This window comes from Mastacembelus armatus, chromosome 2 (assembly GCF_900324485.2).
Source record: "Mastacembelus armatus chromosome 2, fMasArm1.2, whole genome shotgun sequence".
Taxonomy (NCBI): Eukaryota; Metazoa; Chordata; class Actinopteri; order Synbranchiformes; family Mastacembelidae; genus Mastacembelus; species Mastacembelus armatus.
In genome coordinates, this window is record NC_046634.1 from 741518 (window position 1) to 765310 (window position 23793).

Below are 23793 nucleotides of genomic sequence, written 5' to 3' on the forward strand. Positions count from 1 at the left end.
TCCCTCCAAGCAATAAATAAATAAAAGTAATAATAAACTGAGAATTTCCCAGTAATTTTATGCTTTAATTTGAAAGGCAGCTTTTGATCTCTGAAGGTCTGATGTGACAGAGGCAAGTAGGGGGCATATTTTATACTATGAGGCAGGGGATACAGTTGGGCAGAAGTAAAAATTAAAACTATATGGTAATATAGTGCTTGAAGCTAATGTGGTGATGCCAGACGAGTCCGGTTGGATGAACCTTGACCTCTTCCCAGTGGCTGATGATCGCACACAGCTGGTGTGTTTGTGCGTTTCTCACTAGAAATCAGAGGTACTGAAGTGAATAGTTCAATTCTTATCATTCACACAGACTGATCGCCTTCATTCTGATAACATGCAGAAGCATCAGAAGCAAAGATGTATATAATCTTTGACTAATTTAAAATAAAACCATAACCAGGAACATTAGATGTTTGTGGATGAGTTCATATTCTTGTTTATAAAACCTCTACTTGGTATGATAACATTCCAGCATAGGAATGCTGGTTGTGTTCATATTGCACAGGGACAACCTACCAGAGTAATCATATTATTCCATATTAGAATATAGCCTTTGAAAATATGGGTAATGTAGTTCTGTGACTACATAGGTAGTGGGTCCTCTTTCACCAAGGCATCTATGTTAGGGTTCCGTGTTTCTACAGTAGCCCAGAATGGACAAAACCAAAAACTGGCTCTAGACAGGGAAACTCATTTTGTTCACCACCAGTGTCGCTAAATCTTTCACATTTTACACATTGTACCTTTAAGTACAAGTGAAAAAGTAGTAGCAACAAAGTCCAGTTCACCTAAAGCACAAAAAGCAGAAGTGCTTATTGCTTATAGCTGTTAATGCACTAATGTCTGTATGATTTTAATGTTGCAGCTGGTAAAGGTGTGGCTGTTGCTTTATATGCTGCTGGTAGCTTGTGAACTTCAGCTAGGGATCACCTTATCTGGGGCAGCTCAGTGGCTTGGTGGTCAGCAAAAAGGTTTCTGGTTTGAAACCCATCAGGGGTCTTTCTGTGTGGAGTTTGCATGTTCTCCCTGTGCTTGTGTGGGTTTTCTCCAGGTACTCTGGTTTCCTCCCACAGTCCAAAAACATGTATGTCAGGTTGATTGGTGACTCTAAATTGCCCATAGGAGTGAGTGTGAGTGTGTGAGGTTGTTTGTCTCTATGTGGCCCTGTGATGGACTGGTGACCTGTCCAGGGTGTACCCCTGCCTTTCACCCAAAGAGAGCTGGGATAGGCTCCAGCAGATCCCTGGGACCCTGGTTAAAAATACTAAATAGGATTAATGATAATGGATGGGTGGATAGAATAGATCACGATGTTTATGATGACTCCAGTTCCTTCTTGCCTTATGATCCACTCCGGCCGGTCTTGTTGCTAGACCGCAGTGCATTGTGGGAAGTGGGCTGATGGCGAAGTCAAGATGGCTGTGAACCTCGGGCAGAGCAAAGAGCCTGCAGCAGGAAGGCCGTGAATTAAGTTGTGGATGCAAAATCTTTCGTTGCGGGCCGTTCAGACTGAAACCGTCGCGCTGTTGAAGTTGTGATCGACACGAGGAGGAGTCCGTACATTCACAAACAGCAACAGAATTAACAAACAACTGAGGATAAAGTCTCGTATGAATTCCGACGAGAAGGAGGACTGTGAGTGTGCGCCACCACAGGCCGAGACTAGCCCAGCAGGAGGACCCGATAGGTGGGCACGTCAGGAGGAAAGAGCGGGGATGCCGGGGGTGCTAGGAGCCAACACTGAAATAGCTAGCTAGCCGTTGCTGCTAGCTGGTAGCTGTTCACATGTCCAAGCAGACTTCATAGCGGACATTTGTTGATTTAAAAAAAAAAACAAAGCTGTTATTAACGCTACTTTGAAAACGCATTTTTTACGTAAATAATAATTAAAACAAGACCAGCGGGTAAGCTAGTTTGAGCTAGCTAGCCTGGCAAATCAGCGTCAGGATGTCAAGACTCCTGGCAGTTCTCTTGCTCCCTCTTTCAGACCGAGGGTGTGGGATTGTGTTTACAGTAACAAGGGATTGTTATTACCAATATCTACAAGTTTAGCAGAATGCACTGTCTTGACTGTGACCCAAATCTCGGTTGTTTCCAGCTACAAGACCCCGGACTCTGCTCTCTGGCTAACGTTAGCATGTGGTTTTCCTTTCGTTGCTAGGGCACACGCATTTGCTAAATCAAAATATGGTCTAATGTTGTCCCAGAGTGTCTGATATAGCCAGTTGTTGTGAATAATGTGTCAGCACAGGACACAGTACCCTCTACTGAAGCACTAATCGTTACTGTTTGTTGTTCAATTAGAGAATACGAGGAGCCTGAAATAGAAAACCCAGAAGCAAGCCGAATGTAAGTTAAACCCTTTTTTTTTTTAATTTTTACTACTGTCCCGGTTTTGGACTGTGTGTCTTTGAACATGTATTGAAGATTGTTTTATTTATTTTTAACAACAGTAGACTGATTTTGGTTTTTGTTTGTGCTCACTTCTTGTTTTTCTCTCCTTCCTGTTATAGCCCCGTTGACTGCTATGCTTTTACCCATGTTATGATAAATACATGGTGGATGGGGTGGTAATGTTAAGAACTTTACATTTAAAAAAAAAAAAAGTAAGAAAGTAAGTTGTTGGTGTTGCAGTGCTGAGTATTAAATTGCACTGGGTTTACTGTATTTTCTGGACTATAAGTCACACCGGATTAGTCGCTTTTTGAAAATACAGCCTTGTTGAACAGAACAAAATGTAAGTAAGTCACATTTCTAATTATAGTCTAAATTAGCCTATGAAGAATGTAAGAGACATAAAGAGAAGTGCATTACAAAATACAGTCATCTGTGTGATGTAATGTTAAACAACTCCAACATCAGGAAAAAGGTGAAGCAGCGTGTCCTCCTCCTCTCTCAGGTTGCCTGAATGCAGACACTCACTCCAAACTTTCTCAGCTGCAGACTTTATTACCTGCACTTTAAAGTCTGTAGAACAGCTCTTTCCTTTGGGCTGCATTTTCACTTGTGTTTCACTAGGAGTTAAGAGTTTAGAGAGAGCATAAGTGTTTTTACTTTTTCACCAGTCTTCAGTTGAGCCAAGCATGCCATCTAATGTTAGTGACTACTTGACAAAATTACTGTAAATGTACACATATAGGTTGCGTTGCTATACTTACCAAGTTGTCAGAGGAGCGTGGAAAAAAAAAATGGAAGTGCGATTTATAGTCCGGAAAATACGATTTATCAATTTGAACCTGAATAAATGACTGGTGATGATAGTGCCCCCATCCATAGGGAACTAGGTGTCGCTGAATGGTTTACAATGAATCACTGAATCAGTCACAGGATCTCAACCAAGTTCAGCTGAAGTTTTTCACACCATCATCATCATCTTGACACTAAAAGCGTAAAATGAAATGCTGAAATTGAAAAAAGCTTTAGCAAAAATACTTTTTATGTTTTCTGTTAAGTTTATACATTTATTCTGGCTTGACAAATATCAGATTTTTTTTTAATCCAGAAGTTGATTTATGATGTTCTACTTCCATATGCTGCATTTATCTCATATGGAAGTTAATGAAATTAGAAGTTTACTGTTGTATGTCATCTTCAACAAAAAAATTTCTCAGGTCATAAACAGGAAATTATTCCCATCACTGCTGCCCACAATGACAGAGTGATGTCGTGATGGCTGGTACTCACAACCTGTTGTGCCTTATACCCGAATGCAGGAAGCGAGCAGCTGCCAAGCATCTAATAGAGCGCTATTACCACCAATTAACGGAGGGCTGTGGGAATGAGTCGTGCTCCAACTCATGGTGTGCCTCATCAGTTGGGTTCAACCGCATGGATAACAACACGGCTGCGGTCAAAGCCCTGGAGCTCTACAAGGTCAATGCCAAGCTATGTGACCCGCACCCCTCGAAAAAAGGATCTGCTTCAGCCTACCTGGAGAGCAGCGCTCACGGTAACTCCGCCTGTGGTCACAGGAAGATGAACCATAAAGATGTCCACTCTGTCCGGGATAATTTCAAAGGTGAGTTGATGACAGGAATTGCTGATGAATGAAAAATAGGAGAATATATGTGTGGTTTAACCTGTTTTGTTTTCCTTTCATTTTTAACCATGCAATGTTTGGTTCTTTGTGTAGATTTAAATTACCTGACAGAGGAGAAAGTGTATGAGATCTTGGACATCTGTGGAGAGAAGGAGGATTACTCACCCCTGATCAGGGTAATCGGTCGGGTGTTCTCCAGTGCGGAGGGCTTGGTACAAAGCTTTAGGAGGTCCAAGCCTCACACCAAGGAGGAGCTCAAGTCCCTCCAAGGTAAGGATGAGGACAAGGACGAGGACGAGAAGGAGGCAGCAGCCTGCTCTGCTACAGCCATGGAGGAGGACACCCCTGCCTCCTCTTCATCTTCAAGGCTTGGAGAAGGCTCCTCGGGGGAAAACGATGTCCAAAAGCTGGCCCCCGACGAGGTCTCAGTGGACATTGAAGCTGTGCGGCGGGTCTATGACCGCCTGCTGTCTAACGAAAAGATAGAAGCCGCCTTCCTGAATGCACTGGTCTACCTCTCACCGAATGTAGAGTGTGACCTGACATACCACAACGTGTATTCACGAGACCCAAATTACCTGAACCTGTTTGTGATAGTCATGGAAAACAGCAACCTCCACAGCCCAGAGTACCTGGAGATTGCGCTTCCACAGTTCTGCAAGGCCATGAGCAAGCTTCCGCTGGCAGCTCAGGCCAAACTGGCACGGCTGTGGTCTCACTACAGCGCAGAGCAGATCCGGCGCATGGTAGAGACCTTTCAGCAGCTCATTACATACAAGGTAATCAGCAACGAGTTTAGCAGCCGCAACCTGGTGAATGACGACGACGCAGTGGTGGCGGCCACCAAGTGCTTGAAGATCGTCTACTATGCAAACGTGCTTGGCGGCGACCTTGACATGGAGCACAACGAGGAGGAGGACGAGGAGCCCATCCCAGAGTCCAGTGAGCTCACCCTGCAGGAGCTGCTGGGCGAGGAACGGCGGAATAAGAAGGGTCCCCGGGTGGACCCGCTGGAGACAGAGCTGGGAATCCGCACCAACGACTGCCGGCGGCCGCTCATTCCCTTTGAGGAGTTTGTTAATGAGCCTCTGAATGAGGTGCTGGAAATGGACAAGGACTACACTTTCTTTAAAGTCGAAACTGAAAACAAGTTCTCTTTCATGACCTGCCCTTTCATCCTGAATGCTGTCACCAAGAACCTAGGCCTGTACTACGACAACCGCATCCGCATGTACAGCGAGCGGCGTATTACTGTGCTCTATAGCTTGGTGCAGGGCCAGCAGCTCAATCCCTACCTGAGGCTCAAGGTGCGACGAGACCACATCATCGATGATGCTCTGGTCAGGGTATGTATACGCCAGTTCAGTATGTACAAATTAATGTCTTTGTTTTAACATGGTGATGTGCTGATCTGTTTCCCCATGCTTCTCTTTAGCTGGAAATGATAGCAATGGAGAATCCTGCAGACTTGAAGAAGCAGCTGTACGTCGAGTTTGAAGGAGAGCAAGGTGTTGATGAAGGAGGTGTTTCCAAAGAGTTCTTTCAGCTGGTGGTGGAGGAAATCTTCAACCCAGATATCGGTAAGGAAACACACACAACAATCTGGCATTTAGTTTGCAGAGCTCAGAACTTAGGTCATCAGGTCATCTTATCCACTTACAGGTATGTTCACATATGACGAGCGCACCAAACTGTTTTGGTTCAACCCGTCATCGTTTGAAAACGAGGGCCAGTACACTTTGATCGGCATCGTTCTTGGTCTGGCCATATATAACAACTGCATCCTGGATGTCCACTTTCCTATGGTGGTCTACAGAAAGCTGATGGGCAAGAAAGGAACTTTCAGGGACTTGGCTGACGCCAACCCGGTAAGAGCTGCCTTAGCAAATATTCTGATTGCGTGTTAACTTGCAGCACCGCCGGAGTTTATTCCCAGAAATATCGCTAAATTTGATATCTGTATGTGCTGGGCAGGTTCTGTACCAGAGTCTGAAGGAGCTGCTGGAGTACGAGGGCAGCGTGGAGGAGGATATGATGATCACTTTCCAGATTTCCCAGACGGACCTGTTTGGGAACCCGCTCATGTATGATTTAAGGGAAAATGGGGACAAGATTCCAGTCACAAATGAAAACAGAAAGGTGAGTGAAACAAAAAACACAAATAGAGACATTACCAAAAATTAGCTGGAAACATCTTGGATATGAAGGGAAAAATGTTGCTGTTGGGGTTCTGACATTGAATTGTCTCCGTTGATGTGCAGGAATTTGTGGCCCAGTATGCAGAGTACATGCTGAACAAAAGTGTGGAAAAGCAATTCAAAGCGTTCAGGAGAGGCTTCCACATGGTCACCAACGAGTCGCCGCTCAAATACCTGTTCAGACCGGAAGAAATCGAGCTTCTCATATGTGGAAGCAGGGTGAGATCTGTTACCACACATTATGTCCGTAAGTTGCTTGAAAAAGCTCCCATGCCTAATTTCCATCTGCATTTTGTTCGTGTCATCTGCTGCAGAACCTGGACTTCCTAGCACTTGAAGAAACGACGGAATATGATGGCGGTTACAACAGGGATTCTCGAATAATCAAGTAAGAAAAGTGTGTGTTTGTGGTTACAGTTAGAAGGTTTGCTGTATTCTGAAACGTTACCACCGTTGGATGTGTGTTTGCGTCGTAGGGAGTTCTGGGAGACGTTGCACTCGTTTGGTGAGGAGCAGAAGCGCCTCTTCCTGCAGTTCACCACCGGCACTGACAGAGCCCCCGTGGGCGGGTTGGGCAAGCTAAAGATGATCATCGCCAAGAATGGCCCCGACACAGACAGGTGAGCTGGTGGAGTTTCATGTCGATGCGTTTACAGACATTTAACAGAATCAGACATATGAGGAAGACTGACCAGCTGTGTGTTGTTTGGGTCTTGGCAGGTTACCGACATCTCACACTTGCTTTAACGTGCTGCTGCTGCCGGAGTACAGCAGCAAGGAGAAGCTGAGGGAGAGACTGCTGAAAGCCATCACTTATGCCAAAGGGTTTGGCATGCTCTGAGCCCCTGCTCTGAACACACAGCAAACGGACTCCTTCCAAGAAAGCCCATCAAAACGCCCTTGCCCCGCCCTTCCTTTATCAGACACAATCGAAAAAGGCGATGAAAGACAGACCAGAGTATGTTTCTAGGAAAAGCAAGTCAATAATAAAAGAGGGGAAACGGTTCCAAAAAGAGCGCTCTAGTAGTTCTTTTACTGTGCCTGCATCACTCAACGTCAGTCAGTGTAAGCACAGGGACCTCCTGATCAAAGCAGCCACCCCCACATCCACATTACTACATGAATGTGCCGCAGCCTCCACATCTTTTTTTTTTTTTTTTTTTTTTTAAATGTACAGAGAGGATCATTTTCCTTATTATTTATTGTAAGGTTAAAATGGGTTATTCTACATGTCTGGTTGTTGTAGAGGTTTTCCTACTTGGGAAAGGTGTTGGGAGGGCGGGGTCAATATTTAAGGAAAAAAAAAAAAAAAAGCAAATTTGGCACGACGCATTAACAGATCGAAATAAATCCAGTGTGTTCAACAAAAATATGTCAAAGTAGACCCAAACTGTTGTTAACGTAAGCCGACAGAAAATCTAGATTTAGCATAGTCTCTGCTATAAAATATTGTATTCTCCACCCCAAAAATAGCTGCTCAAAATCATCGCTCATTTGTTTCTGCCAAGTCCATGTTTGATCGAAGTAAGCTTTTTGGAAAAAATCACTGTTATATTTGGTCCAAAATGGCACATTTCAAATTAGCTTTTTTTTTTTTTTGGTTTTTTTGTTTTGTTTTGTTTTTGGGCCTTTTATCCTTCCGGGGGAGGGGGAACAGGGATACCACAGGTTAGACACAAAATAAAATCTTTGTCAGAGCTGTGTAAGTGCACTTAGACATTTTCAGAATGTTTTTTTTTTTTGTTTGTTTTTTTTTTTTTTTTTTGGGCCACAGGTCTCCCTGATTGTTTAAAATCATTTTATTTCTTCCATGTCTTCCTGTGTTGACGATTATAAATAAAAACAGTATTTATGTATCAGTGCGGTTGGACGTACGACGCCGTATTATGCACGTTTTGGAGGATGTACACAGGTAGACTCGTCACTGATGACGTTCTCAGATAAAAAACATAGAGCTCTTCTTGTGCCAACCAGTCAGTAGAAAAGTAAAAGCCCAGTAAGACTTTGTGTAGTCTGTTTCAGGCTTAGTGTTGTATAAATAGACGAGCTCACACTGCTCGAGTCTCTGTTCACCAGTGGTCCCCAAAGGGGGATGCTGTCTCCAGACCTTTTTAACTGTCACTGACTTAAGCTTTGTTAAATTGTAACCTTTAGTCTGTTTTTACCGACGTCTCCGGCTGTGGTTACACCTGGCATTTTAACACAATATGTATCCTGATCTGAATCACCTTAAGTGTTTCGAGTTCATGCCACATCCTGGTATGAGCAGGGGCGGCGCACTGTGATGGATTGGATGCAGGGCAAGTGGGATCAGCAGCCTGAGCACAATCGGAACAAAGCGACTGAATTTGTCAAATCTGCAAAGAAGCAGAGTCTCAGAGGAATCCTTGATATGTTTCCATCAGTTCTTCCTTTATTGTTAGAAAATAATGTGCGTGTGTGTGTGTTTGTGGGGGGGGGGTACGGTATGGACACATTTAGATTTGGAACTGTCATTCATTGAGAATGAAAACAGGTGTAACCACTGCCTATAGTAAATTATAGTAAAGTCTAACAGAAGTGTTTAATACTTATCAATTGAAATATAAACTGTGAAATCACCCCACCCCCACAGGAAACAGGAAAATGTTTTCTATGTTTTTATTTTTTTTTTAATATATAGTTTTCATTCAGTTAAATAGGCTGTAATTGTAAAGGACTTGAGAGATGTCTCCATGTTTTTGCACACAAACCCCATTCACTGGTTTAGTTTTTTTTTTTTTTTTTTTGCTTTTTTCATTTCAGAGCCCAGCATTTTTTTTTATTTTTTTTTTTCATAGGTTCACACTGGGCAGACACCCAGACCCAAGGATCTACAGTTGAACCAAATTATTTCAACCACTTATTTGAAAGCGAAAACAAACGGGAACCATCTGAAATGTCAGTTCTGATGGTTAATTACATAACTGTGGTTAATGTAGTAACAAAAGCTAGTAGCATGCATTTAAAGGAGTATTTTAGCCCATCTGCTAAATACCATGCATACACGTGTGTATTACAACCAAGCATTTTGCAGTTAAGAAGCTGTTTTAGAAATGGACATTGCATGCATTCGTTGACTTCCAGTCTTACAGCAGCCTTGATTAAGTTTCACAGTGAACATCGAAGTCTGCATATTCCCTTGGTTTTACATGGAACTTCAGTACCAGACAATTTACCAAAATCATGGCAGATATGATGTTCATTGTGATGGATTACACAAAAATCAATGGAAGCCAAGTAACCCACAAATCAAAAATTGAAAGAAACTTGAAAACACCTGTAACATTTTACTTCCAAGTAGGTGGTTGAAATATTCTGGGCCCCAGAAAAACTGTCCTGTTAGTTCCCCCTCGTCTTCAGATCTCCGCTAAGCCTGTGAGGTGCCCCTAATGATCCACTAAACTCCGGGGTCTCACATCGCCGCAGCACTCAGAAACCCGGAGCCATTCTTTATGTCCCTTTGCTTTTATTCCCTCGTCTTCTTGGGCTCAGCCAGACCTGGGCAAAACGATGTTGGAGACCTTTCACTGCTTGTTCTAGCCTTCACCGGAGTCGCTTTGGAGTGCCTGAAAATGTGGACAGACACTGGACTGTGTTGCGGAGTCACTACAGCATCTTTTTCTTTGTGTGATTAACAACTCATGTTATACCGCAGTAACCCTCAATCATGTGGAAGGTTAGAGCAAAGGTTAAAGATTGCTTATTGAGCCCAGGTCTAGTCTCGGCTGTTCAACATTACTTTGTACCTCCGTTTTGTAATGCTGTAGATGCTGCTCACCTGGACATGTGAAAAGGTTCTAGAGCCCGTTGAAGGTAAAAAGTGAAAAGTCAAGCTGATCTTGGAAAGGGAAGCAGTTTTCATAAAATGGTTTGACTCAACCGTTACATTCTCAAAGATACAAACTGATGAAAGGCTTAAAAGTATCCAGTGTTGTGAAAACATGCTAAATAAAGATGACTGCTTTTTTTCCAACTTGCACTGCCTTATAATGCTGATTTCGAGTCCCCAGCTTCTTAGTCCTAACCCACGTTGAGCTGTTTGTAGTTGTAGTTGGCCCCACAGGACTAATGTCACATTACCTCTGTCATAAAATTATTTCTGCTGAATATGTATATCATATGTGTATCTTGCTTCTCCTCACAGCAAGAAGGGCCTGTGTTCGCAACCATCAGGCCTTTCTATGTGGAGTTTGCTTGTGTGGGTTTTCTCCAGGGTACTCCGGTTTCCTCCCACGGTCCAAAAACATGTACGTCAGGTTGATTGTGACTCTAAATTGCCCATAAGAGTGAGTGTGAGTGTGTGAGGTTGTTTGTCTCTATGTGGCCCTGTGATGGACTGGTGACCTGTCCAGGGTGTACACCTGCCACCCAAAGAGAGTTGGGATAGCCTCCAGCAGATCCCCGTGAACCTGGTTAGGAATAGGCGGGTATAGATAATGGATGGATGTATGTCAGTAGCAATAAATGTATGTCAATGCTAACAAGTCAACCTTTTTGGACCAGTTTTTAATGGCTTTCCCAAAGTATATACAGCCAAGGCTTTGAGCTAAATGCTAACATGAGAGTAGCAATATTGCTGAAAGTATATTGATTCAAAACCAAACTGAAAATTTAACTAGTGGGTGGAAGAAGTCATTATAAAGGGAGGTATTAATATTAAATTTGATAGCAGTCCATCGTGGAGCTGTTGAGACATTCAGCCTGGTAATGATCAAGAAAAACCAGTATTGGCAGGATTCGTACTTTAAACTCCGAGCTATTCCATCAAACAGATGGCAAGATATTACATGACATTTGACCACACCTCTGTACCCAAACCTAGAGTGTTGCATACTTAAATCAATGTATAATACATATTGCGGGTCTAATAAGACTGATTTACACTAAATGCTTTTATTTGACTTTTATTATGAACATCTGAAAAGAGTTTTACTGCTGAGACTCTAAACAAATATGACACAAATGATTTTTACTCAGTGCAAACATGTTTTTCTACAAATAAACAAATAAACATGACTGAGACCGACCACGTATTCAGTACTCTATCGCAGTACTGGATAATTTTTCTACTTTCTCACCAGGGGCACAGTTCAGTGGGTACTCAGAAAGTACTGTGGTACCTTCTGCATATGTTTTTTATGAGGATAATCAACTTTAAAGACAGGTTTACTATTGTACCACAATAATGAATGGAGTGCATCCCTGTCCAGCTGCTGGTCAGATGCCATTTGGTGCATACGAGTCCTTGAGTTCCCATGGGATGACTTCGGGAAGTCCGTAAGTCTAGTGGTAGCTGTGCCGAACCAAGTTCTACTCACTGTCCACTCTGAGGCCTCTGACTCGATTTGATACATTATCGAGCCGCTGCTTGAGTTTCCGCTGGGAAGATTCATGCTGCTTTTTCAGCTTCTCAAATTTGGCCATCATTATATCAAAACTGGCCATCATGTCATTTACCTTTTCCTCCATGTCTTTGGCATCACAGGCAGTGACCAGCGACTCATCTATGAGATTATCTTTCATCAGAATGGCCCTTCCCTTCTCCTCCAGTGCATATTTAGCGTCGGGATACTCGATGAGTGCTTCCACCAGATCATCCTTGGACAGGGCAAACAGATCAGAGTAGCCCACACTTCGGATGTTGGCTGTTCTTCGGTTTCCCGCTTTACTGCCCTTGATACCAAGGATGCTGATTTCTCCAAAGTACGCTCCGTCACTCAGAACCACGAACTGGGTAACCCCGTCGTCTGCTACTACGGCCAACTTTCCCTCTTTGACGATATACATTTCCCTGCCGATGTCTCCCTTCTTACAGATGTAGTCACCAGGGCTGAAGACTCGAGGCTGAAGCTTGAGGACCAACTCAATAAGCAAACCTTCTTCACAGTCTTGAAAGATGCGCACTTTTTGTAGGGTCTCCAGATGTACGTTGATGGCTATCTCAGCCTTCAGCTTGTCCGGCAGATACTTCAGCACCTCCTTCTCATCGCAGGTTTTCTCCTCAGTCCACAGGTAGTCAAACCACTTCACCACCTTTGCCTCCAGTTCTTTGGAGACTTTCCGAAATTGCATGTACTGCTTGATGGAGTCAATCGTAGACTGGAACTCTACGCGTGCAGTGTTCATGTTGGAGATCATAGCACCAACGTTACCTACGATTGTCGCAAAGATCAGCACCCCAATAAGGAAGTCGGATACTACAAAAAAGTATTCAAAGTCTCGGACTGGTGGTGGTGTCTCACCGATAGTGGTCAGGGTAAGAGTGGACCAGTAAAAGCAGAAGATGTACTGTCTTTTCAGGGAAGAAAAATCAGGATTGCTAATATTTGGATATACCCATGTGTCTGAGCCAAAGCCAAGAATCTTGGAGATCTCAAAGTAAAGGCAAGCATTCCAGTGGATAATGATGATGATGTAGAGTACAAGATTCCCAATTCGGAAGATGTTGGGGAAACTAGTTCGAGTTTCAGTACGGTCGAAGAACTCAAAGAGTCGGGCTAACCTAAAGAGACGGTTGAACCTCCACTCTGGGTTGTTGATTCCAATCTTAAGGAACACAATATCGGTGGGAATGATGGATATGACGTCAAATTTGAATTGCCGTGTCTTCATGTACTTTTCTTTCAGGACCTTTTCATCCTTTACAAGAAGTCCTTGCTCCAGAAAACCTGTTGACACATTAGAATATGATTAACACTGGCACTCTAAATTTCACACATTCAGCACAAATTCCTGTTGCTGACCTGTCCTCGTTCTCACAAAAATGTCAATGTAATAGAGGATATCTGCAGTGTAGTCAAGAGCCATCCACGTGTTAGAGTTTTTATCCTGCAGTTCGTTGAAACAAGACCTGCCAGGAAGCAAAAAAGGATGGTAAATATTGTGAAACGACATTAATGTGAAGCACAAATACAAAATGCAATGAATTTCAGACCTGGCCACCAGGAACATCAGGTTGTAGAACACTGGGAGAGCTATTGTACACAGCCAGTAGTAGTACAGATCCGTGGCAGGGTCTATGATCCACACCTCCTTTCTGAATGAGTAAACAAGGTATTATGAACAACAAGAATATTTAAATTTGATCCAAAGTTGTAGCCATAAAGAAGCGGCATTTACGGTTCTTCCTTTTTATCGTCCTTCTTGTCGTCTTTCTTATCATCCTTTTTGGGTTCCTCCTTCTTGTCATCTTTCTTGTCGTCCTTTTTAGGTTCCTCCTTCTTGTCATCTTTCTTATCATCCTTTTCGGGTTCCTCTTTCTTCTCATCCTTTTTGGGCTCTTCCTTGTCGTCTTTCTTCTCGTCCTTTTTGGGTTCCTCTTTTTTGTCATCTTTTTTGCTGTATAAACAGATGGTGGGGGTGAGGATTTTTTTAATCTCGTTGTCATGCAGGAATGTCTGAGAACCTGAGGGGGGTGCTATGACACAATACATCATGTACTGCACAGAAACCCAGGACAGCAAACAGGGAACGTGAATTTCAGATATAAACACTTTCATATGACAAGAAAATCATATTTCATAAAACCGAATTGCCTCTAATGCCTTTTTATGGAATATAAATGCACTGGAACTGATGGTTTCGCTGTCTCTTTTTAAATGCGGTGTGATTAAGGGTGTGCAGGAGGATCCATGTATCATCTTACCCATCATTGTTGTTGCAGTTGTTCCTGTTTCCTGCAGCCAGGGGCCAACGACCATCACTGTAAGAACAAATAAGTGCATGAATCTGGTCTCCCGTGGTTGCCCTTTATTTTATATGATGAAAATCCTGAGTCCTCGTGCATTTCGCATGTCTAAAAACTCAACAAGCAGACTTCCAGGGGGGATTTTAATACCCATGTCTCTTCCTACCTCAGGGTTAACCTTCAGACACTCCAGCAGTGTGGTGCTGCAGTGAGACTGGATTTGGTTTAAAGAGGGCGTATAGCTCACCTGCCTCTGCTCCCCATGTTGCCCTCCGTCCTCTGGCTGCTGAGGCCGGATTCCGAGGGGCCAACACTGCTCCTCCCAAAGTGCATCACGTCTGACAGGCCTTGGCAAAGACATCCAGATTGTTTACAACACTCACTTGTTCACATGCACCCTGTTCATCGTGGTGTCGTCTGTATCTCTATTTTGGTCATGACTTCACACAAGGCCTATGTAGACTCTACTTTAGCTAAAAGAAAACACAATTTAACAATGAAAAGAAGTAGATCCTGCAGGAGCAGCTCCTGTTTTAGCTCAGCCTGTCTCTTCTTCAGCACTGTTAACTCAAATCCTTCTCTCCCAGATTACATCGGCTAAAATTAGATTTTCAGCTCTGTGACTTGTTGAGGTCGCATTCAGTGGAAATTATTGTTTTCTTGCAATCACACTGTGACATTAACAACAATCACTATCTGCTGTGTAAAGTGAGTTTACCCGAGTCCGAGTTTTGAAGATGAGTAGCTCCTGACAGCTCGGAGAGAAATCAAAGGGAGCTCTGACCAAATCCCATACTGCTCCTTGTTTGTTCTTCCTGCTTCACATCCAAGTGGGGACCCGAGAGTAGAACTGAGGACTCATGGAGTTAATGTTTGTCTTCTAACTAACACTTGGAGAAAGCAGAGCCTGTGGTTTTCTCTGCAGGAAATCTTGCCCCTGCTGTGGAGGAGATCCTTCAGTTCATCCACCCGGCACAGGCTGAAAGGCGGAGGAGGAGCAGGAGGAGGAGGAATCAATAATTTTCTATACCTTTAAACTATCTGAGAATCTAAGAGGACTGTAGTAATATAAAAGTATATCAACCTCACTTTTTTCAAATGTTTCAAAACTACAAAAGGTGAGAGATTTCATCATTGAGAAGAGCAGGAATGGTTGGGAGAGTCAGGGAGCACCTCTTTATTTATATCCCTTCCAGTCTGAGTAAATCCTCTTAGACTGTGTGCAGCTGAAGTGAGACATCAGACTCCACCTGCAGCCCTCAGAGAGCAGTGACGAGCAACCTGCCATCACAGCGAATGTGTGCGTTGTTGCTGCTGAGCTCAGACTGGGGCCAGGGGGCAGAGCGGTATTAGTTGCTCTTAATGAGACCGGAGTTGATGAGTTGACACTGGTGATCACTTGCTGATGTGCTGAAAAAAGGCAGGCAGCTGGGACCAGGATCAGTAGCTGGTATAATTAAATGACTGTAGGTGCCAGATAGTAACTCAGAAATAAAAAAAGTGGATTTAGAACCGCCGACATGGACTTCATTCATTTTGGCCTGTATGTAGTGTCTCTCCCTGGTTGCAGTGCTAACAGACCCAGAATACTTCTGTGGGAAAACCAACTGAAATAGAACAACACATGCAAATATCTCTTCAAGGCCCTGTGTCATTCTTTTCTATGAGGAATAACTTGTTGATAAATGGAGTGAAAAGCTTGGGGATGGATCACCAGACAGCTGTCGTGTTAAGTCAGGATGAAGACTGAATGCTGGGGGTTCAGTCCCTGTAGATCAATCTGGAACAACAGTTGTTATCAACTCCCAGCGCTGCTGATGTATTCACAGACTCGCCAATTAAATCAATTACAGCCACACCTCTTTGGGCCTTCCCACGGGAGCACTGGTGTCGTGCTGAAAATGCTTGCGTCACCTGCTGGGCTCAGTTTGAGTGATGGGAGCTCATTTATCCCATGAAGCACTGCTGCCCTCTAATGTTCAGAGGTAGCTATATTTTAAATGTGTCTCAAAAAGGTTAGCAAGACACATGGACAAACATGTGGAATAATACAATAATGGTTTTTTTTCCAATTAGGTGATCTCATGTTGTGGGTTTGGAGGGGATGAATTATGAATGAGAGCTCTCCTGTGACAGCAGGTGAGACCAAGTCTGGTCCTCCTTAACTGTGTGCCTCAGTGTTCAACGGAAACACATTGTCCTGATAGCCTGATGCTATCTCACCGCTCCATTTACTGTTATCTGAAGCCCCGTGAACGGACTCCCCAGCTCCCCTTTCTTCCTCTCAGTCTGTACCATCTTCATCTTTCCAGCTGTACTCCAAAGTCTTCATCAAAGACATATACTGTGCATCAAGTGTTACGTTTCTCATGAAAGATATTTTTAATGAGACTCATCTGGAAACAGAAACTTGATTTGGCTTTTCCACCTGAGCCAGTAACGTCACAGAAAATGTTTTCACGTTATGCATCGTGTTCCAGCACTGAAACACTCACATCCAGGATGCAGTGTTCTCATTAAAGCTGCACCCTTCCAGAAAATGCAACCTGGCTGAGAGAACGAGATCCCCTGGCTCATCCTTTCAGAAGCATTGAGACTGTCTGAAACCACTCAGTGGATTTAAGGCAACCCTACACAGAACGACCACAGTGGAGGAAACACAAAGAGAACACACAAGAGAAAGGTCCATTATGATTTTATTTTGTTTCTAACTCTGATTAAATGCCAAAGGTGGATGAAATGATGGAAAAGCTGGCTGATGTTAAAAGTTGAGTGTTTTACATCAACATCCTATGGAATATTAAAGCCAACATCATTGGTCTTCTAAAGCCTTGAGCTCTGCGGGAACTCGTATCTATTTTGAATTGCATGAACATTGCATGAGTCACTGCAGATTGAAACTGCTCATTCTACACCAAACTACATTCATGGGCCGAAAGGCGAACCAACAGTTAACTATTGAAATGATGCAAGGCAAGACATTGACTTCAGCACTTAACATGATGAGATCCTAAAAACGAGAACGGCATCGCTTCTTATAAAGACTCTCTTCAACTCGTCGCTTTGGTATTACATTTATACATTACAATATTCTGCAAAGAAACAATAAATGTACAACTGTATAAATATAAAATTCTTCCACTATGTTTAATGGCTAAAACATTCAGAAAGTTACACCACGATGTTGTGATGAAAATCCAGCAAAAAAGAAAAAAAAAGAACAACAAACAAACAAACAAAAAAACTTGTCTTTAAAAACTTGAGTTAGCACCGTTGCCTTTACAGAAAGCCAAAGTGTCTAACAGGCCGGACACGCAACCCTACATTCAAGGCAGAACGCATGGAAACCAAGTAATAAAACCCCTTCCCACATTTAGGCAATTTAATAACGCACAAAGAAGAAGAAGAATAAAAGGCAAAGTAAAAAGGGTCTTCTGTGATTATATGTAAAAGACAAAGTAAAAGAGGAAGTAAGTTCCTTGGAGTGCAGCCTTTTCTTTACACATATCGGAAGATTCGTTAACAGGAGTGAGTGTGTGACGGAACTGCTAAAGCTCGCTCGCAGAAGAGGAAAAAAACAACAACAAAAAAAAAAAAAAAAAAAAGGAAAACGGGCGCGATTTTGGAAGGACCCGATTTTTGCGACTAAGTGCACACTCCAAAAAACATCTACTGAAACCACACAAGGCAGCAAAGAAAGATGCAGAGGGGGACAAACACAGGTCGCTACACGCCTGAGATGGAATTACACTTTACAGTCATCAATGAGCGATGCCCCATGGCTTGTGGAAAAGTCTCATTTTACGGCAGAATAAATAGTTTTATTAGACCTATTGCTACTCTTCCTCTAAATTACACTAACGCTAGATGGAAGTGTAGAAGCTAGTGATGAAAGCAGTCAGATTACACGTCGGTCCCCTATCAGGTTTTCTCCTTCATTATTAATTCAAGACTAGTTGTGATTGACTTAACCGCTATAGCCTACTCCTCCCATTTACCACCTCCTACATTAGACTAGGATTAAGTTAAAGACACGGGGGGGGGGGGCTAAGGGAAGGAAGGGTGGTCTAGGGAAAGTGCTATGGTCCTGGCGTTGGTCATAAAGTGTTGATCTGGATCTTGATGTCAAAACGTCCCTGGTAGCGGTCCTTGTCGCTGTAGTCGATGTTGTCTCCGAACACTTTGCACTCGATGCGCAGTTCAGTGTTCATGGTCAGGTTGGTGAAATGCAGCGCCACCAGCGGCTGCAAGTACTGAGGGTGTAGCAGCTTGCCATAGTAGGGGTAGTACTGCAGCGGGAAGCCGCCCCCGATGCCGTAGTACTTGATCTCCCCGATTTTACCAGCGTCCTCCTCTTTCTGAAACGATGGAAAGATACCAAATGTACGGAATGAGAAATATTTTAGCGAATTAAGAGAAATTTCGTACTTAATTTTAAAGAAAATCAAGGTGTACCTTGTTTGTGCAATAGAGAGGGATCACATTGGGCTGCACCTTGTATTGTGCTTCTTCAGGGATACTTTCATTAGAGGTAGGAGGCTGAACACAGAACACAACTTGTCAACCAACTTGTGACCCATTCCTAGCCAAATGATTCTTGTGGTCAATTTCTTGTAGCAACCAACAATATACAGTTAGACACGACATTTAGGCTCTTTGTCCCGCAACAAAAACTCTTTAACTTACCCTTGGACGGAAGTTGACAATCCTGTTAAGCTTTACAATCAGACAGGGCTTGCCATCCTTGAAACCAAATTCGCGGTCCTCGATGCCAGAGCAGGGTCCCAGCCAGCTCCTGGAGAAACGGCAGGCTTTCCTGGTGCCCACGTCGCTCTCCAAGTCACCCCGGTTCTTATAATCCCCGGGCATATCTGGATAAGGGGGCAGAAGGTTAATTCATGTTAGAACTCATTATTAAAAGAGCCTGAAAGTCTGAACTATCAAATCTGGCAACTTCTTTGAAATACTTTTAAAAGCTACCTCCGCAGTCCTCAAACTTCATCTGGTCTCTCTGGTGCTCGTCGTCATATTTGGCCAGGAAGTCCTTAATGGCCTTGATGTAAGGCAGGTAGGTCTCCACGTCATTTACGCTGAAGGACACTTCAGCTTTGTCTGATCGTGGGGTGTGCGTAAGGCCTGCAGGGGACAGCAGATCGGTTGATTTTAGAGCAGCAATGAAAACACATGGTTGCCCCCAGCCTTCAACCTGTCAAACGGTGGCTCAGCTTACATGTGATTCACACATGCCCAGTTGTGGGTGCTGGCCTTCTACGCCTTGGCAACCAGGCTGTGGTGTGTGCACACATGGGAGGCTGCTCTGGGACACAACAGCATTTAACAGCACATCTAGATTTCTGATTACTGTCTGTGCAGGTGCTTCTTTGACCTAAGCATGATAAATAGCTAACACATCACTCGGTTTTTAATACACAGACCTTAGAATTAAACACATATCATTCATCTTTGGGTTGTGTGTTTGTCTCCAGATACTAAATCCCACATCTAACCCTGTTTGGGACTCGCCGTCACACGTTATAAGTCACCTGACCACACTGTTGCGCATGTGCATTCATCTTATGACTGATGAAAAACAACCATCTCATGCCACGTCAGTGATGAGGCGCCCGCTGATCCGCTGAGCAAGCACCGGGAGGTCACAGCTTGACCCACAGACCCACTCAGGAAGGCTTAGCTTCTGTTCTAACCATTGTCACGATATCCCGTTCTAAGCAGACCATGACCCCAGCTGCTACTTTGTTTATTTGCCCATCACTGAGGAGCGTGTTTATTCAGTTTTTCTTTCAGAGCGCCTGCAGACGACCTTTAGGCTTATCTGCACGACAGCTTCCCAGCAGACAGGAAGCAGGTGTTAAAAGGTCTTACCAGGGGGTGCGACTCTGTCCTGCCAGGTGGGCTTGTAGTTGCTCAGGGTGAGCAGCATGGCTTGGATGGTGCCGATGAAGATCCCAGCCAGGCAGCCGTAGAAAATGACATAGAACAAGAAAATTTTGACTGTGGAGGAGAAAGAAAAACACACGTGTCAGTACAGCTTTAAGTTAGCAGGCCGGAATACCACACACTACGTAAAAGGTTAATGTCAGACCTGCCGGACTGTGAGGAGCTGTCAAAACAGTAAAGGCTGAGTCGGTACGAGACCTACTCAGCTTTGGAGCAGCATCGTGCAAACTCTTGCCAGCAGTTATGCAATTATGGCCTTGACAATGTCCATAAAAGGTTTTCTTGCCCTTTACACGTTTTATGATCAGGTTTTTTTTGTTGTGCAACCTTAAAGGGCGCTAAGACGAACGAGCTCACTCAAGCGTTACTAAGTTGTGACGTGATTCTATGTCAAATAATGTGTGTGTGTGTGTGTGTGTGCGTGCGTGCGTGCGTGCGTGCGTGCGTGTGTCTGAAAGGGGCAGTAGCGACAAAGTCCACTCTGATCCTACAGAACAGCCGCAGGTCTCGGTGTGTGCACTTCGATCCTGACATGTCCTGTATGAAAAGGTGGCAAAGGAGAAAGCTCTTCTTCTTCTTCTTCAAAAAGAACCTCACATGACATCTCAGCGTACAGAACTCGTGTACGTCCACCATCGGCGTAAGGGTTTACACAAGTGACATTCAAAATAAAACAGTGACAGCCACTGTTTTCACAGGCTTACAGGAATTCACCTGCGGAGCCTGATGCATGCAAAGGCTGTAATTACCCAATCTGGCACAGGGCCCCCACACCCCTGCTCCAGGCAATTTTTAGCAAGAGGATGTTGTAGAATTACAGTTAACAGAGGGTTAAAAGGCTATTACCTGCACTGCAAAGCAATTAACCTTCCAGCTTAGGAAGGCAGACGTTAATCTAGTGGTTTCGCTCCATGAGACAATGACAATTAACAATTAATACGCTATTTAATTGAACAGACAGGACATCCAATCAAAGCTTATGTCCTATACTGTCTTTATCTTATATTCCACTCGTGTGTGTAAAACATGTAGAACCCACTAATGGGTTCTTCGTGGGTTCAACACCCAGCCTCCCATTAATGTGGTCCCATATTATCCTGATGTCCTTCAACGCGGCACTGCGCATGGCACATTTCCTAAATGCATCAGCATTTTTTCAGATGACCTCAGAAGGACGAATATGAGGTCCCCCCCCCCACCCCCACCTTGAAGCTGCTGCTCTGCGCACGCACAGAGCTCCCACTCAGCACACATGGTGCCCCTGAAACTATATATATATATATATATATATATATATATTTTTTTTTTTTTTTTTTTTTTTTGTAACCCAGGTGTTAGGATCTACACAGGGACCGAGGTGCATGTGCGTGACATTGAGAGAAGGCGCAAGGACATGCGCACTGCCGCCGCTTGGAGCAACGAGAGAAGAAGGAAAGGTCGAGCGAGTTAGTCAGTCAGGGAGCCGTAAGATTTCAGCGACATCTGATCACAGGAACCCGACACGGATCGATAAGTCCCCTCTCTCTCTCTCCGTTTCCGTGCAGGAGGCCGCCGTCACCTTGACTCACCTTGGACTATGATGCATTTTTAACCCTTTGCCTGCCCGTTTCCAAAAGTGAGAACAGGACAACTTGACGTCCCCCCCCCTCTCCCCTCTCCAACCCTCCCCTAACAACAAACAGACACTGTGGATCAGACCGGGATCCAATCATTAGCTCGCATTGCGCCTGTCTGACTGCAGCGCAGCGTCCACGCTCTCTGAATATACAATAGGAACTTGGTCTCTAAACCACGCGCAACACGAGCTTAAATTGCTTAATTTGGAGCGCCGTGTCTTTCTGACGTCGCCTCAACACAGGAAACGCATGAGGCATGATGGACACAATCATTTCTGTGACGCAACAACAATGAATCGCGTGGCCGGGTTTGCTCCTGAATGCAGCAAAGTCAAATCAAACAGGTGGCGAGAAACACGACTCGACCGTTCGCGCGCTCCTACCCAAACGGGAGCGCGCAAAAAAATTCCATTAAACAACCACGAAAAGAGCCGAAGCGTTACTCACACCAGCTGCCTCCTGTGCGTCCCAGCAGCTCCCCTTTCTCCGAATTCCAGAAGAACTTCTTCCACCCGCCGTCTTCTTTATTTGAAGGCATTGTTTTAAAAAAATATTATTATTATTTATATCCCGCGAAAGGTAGGTTGTTTGTTTGTTTGTTTTTTCTCTCTCTCTCTCTCTCTCTCTCTCTCTCTCCTTCCCCCCGTGTCGTTGTTTTCGCGGACCCACACCGTGTGGCAACCCGTCGCAGGAGGCACCCAGCTCGGTCCGCTGCGAGGCTCCCCAATATAAACCGTTCCTCGCCAACTCCGCCCGAAACTCTCAACAAGTTACCTAGTGGGAGGGCGGAGCGTCCGCGGCCAATTGGGGGAGCGTGGAGGCCGTGCGTGGCTCTGACGTCAGGAAGATGGACAGAAAGTCTATAGAGGCAGGTATTTAACATAACATATCTAGGGGCTGAGCTTTGCAGATATGATTGTGGAGGAAGGGAAGTTAGTCAGTGTCTTCAGGTATGATGGTATAACCCACACTGTCTCTCTCTATCTATCTATGAAAAAATAGGTTTTTCCATTTTGTTCCATGTTCCTCCTATTTTTTTTTTTAGTTATTTATTAATTTTGTTTGGCACATCACCTGAAATACCCAATCAGATCCACTTCAGATCTGATTGATCTGTTGTGTCTGCTAGAAATTTTGGCTCTCACACAGAAAATATTTAGCCGCCTATGGGTCCTCAGAATCATTCCTGCCCCCCCCTCCCCTCCTCCACATACCCACTACCCCAGCAGCACCCCTATTCCAGTGATCCATCAGCCACTTGTCATGATTACAGAGCAAGCACCGTGACACCAGGCTGTGATGCTCAAGGACATCCATCTAATCTAATGGGGTTGGAAAGTGTCACAGATCGCTGATGTGTAACAAGTCTCTGTTTTGTTTTGATTTTTTTTCTTTTTTGGCTGATTATCGAGCACACACAACCATTACAACAAGGCACACTCGGATTACAGCCAGTGCGCCAACCTGTAATTCTGATCGAAGTCTCAAACAGTCATTATGGCGCAAACAATGCGGTCATTTCATCCACCCTTCACTTGCTGGTATCTGTTCCCAGTTTAATTCACTGGGTGTCCTGTGTTGTTGTGTGCAGTGGAACCCCCCCCCCATCCCACCTCCTCTACCCCGCCTCCCCCTTTACACCACAGGGATAATAAGCTCTAGTTACACAGCATTGCCAAGTATACACATAGTTGAAACCTGTAGATCCTGCCTTCGGCGGCCTAGAATCCCTATCTAAAGCCGGCCCAAGGGCAGTTCTCTTGTGCCCCAACTTTCTGTCTTAGATGCAGCAAATAATCTAATCTACATTAATTCTGCAAACCCCCTGCTTAACAAATCTGCCCCTGACTCATGCAGTACAAATTTACTTTTTCAGTGAGTAATGATTACAGCATTTCCAGCATTGGTATATGACTATATGCATAAAACCACTCAGCAATGCACAGCCATCTTCCATCTTTTTAAGCTATGTACTATATGTGTACTATGTATTTGTTTGAGTGTAAACATGTTTTTGTAGGTGTCAGGATTAGGTCAGGATTATGCTCATGAGGGTTTTGACCTCTGAATATACCCTCAAGGACGAGACAAGCCCCGGTCTCCTGCTCGCAATCAGGTCTCATCTGTCCACACGTGTCAACCACCTAACCCTGACCACACATAAACCCACTGTTACATAATGGGGCTGAAGCAAAATGATCCTTCACCACAAATAATAGCTCTTCAGTAGTA

General features: G+C 44.1%; 3 protein-coding genes across 3 annotated transcripts; 1 reads left to right on the forward strand and 2 right to left on the reverse strand.

Annotated features, from left to right (window-relative positions):
• Nucleotides 1-1441: 1441 nt before the first annotated feature.
• Nucleotides 1442-7990, forward strand: ube3a (ubiquitin protein ligase E3A). The gene is made up of 11 exons (XM_026301479.1): nucleotides 1442-1729; nucleotides 2347-2391; nucleotides 3756-4060; nucleotides 4175-5427; nucleotides 5517-5661; nucleotides 5744-5949; nucleotides 6056-6220; nucleotides 6343-6498; nucleotides 6594-6667; nucleotides 6756-6899; nucleotides 7000-7990. The coding sequence occupies exons 1-11, from the start codon at nucleotides 1653-1655 to the stop codon at nucleotides 7118-7120; spliced, it is 2691 nt and encodes an 896-aa protein (XP_026157264.1). The 5' UTR covers nucleotides 1442-1652; the 3' UTR covers nucleotides 7121-7990.
• A 3396-nt stretch (nucleotides 7991-11386) lies between these two features.
• LOC113127581 (cyclic nucleotide-gated channel cone photoreceptor subunit alpha-like) lies at nucleotides 11387-14320 on the reverse strand. The gene is made up of 6 exons (XM_026302283.1): nucleotides 14235-14320; nucleotides 13946-14002; nucleotides 13420-13638; nucleotides 13235-13336; nucleotides 13044-13150; nucleotides 11387-12968 (listed from the first exon to the last, which is right to left on the reverse strand). The coding sequence occupies exons 1-6, from the start codon at nucleotides 14318-14320 to the stop codon at nucleotides 11611-11613; spliced, it is 1929 nt and encodes a 642-aa protein (XP_026158068.1). The 3' UTR covers nucleotides 11387-11610.
• A 2345-nt stretch (nucleotides 14321-16665) lies between these two features.
• atp1b1b (ATPase Na+/K+ transporting subunit beta 1b) lies at nucleotides 16666-22276 on the reverse strand. Its single transcript, XM_026301994.2, has 6 exons — nucleotides 22009-22276; nucleotides 19871-19999; nucleotides 18968-19123; nucleotides 18674-18858; nucleotides 18443-18526; nucleotides 16666-18345 (listed from the first exon to the last, which is right to left on the reverse strand). Exons 1-6 carry the CDS (start codon nucleotides 22097-22099, stop codon nucleotides 18085-18087), a joined length of 906 nt encoding a protein of 301 aa, XP_026157779.1. The 5' UTR covers nucleotides 22100-22276; the 3' UTR covers nucleotides 16666-18084.
• Between the last annotated feature and the right edge of the window lie 1517 nt (nucleotides 22277-23793).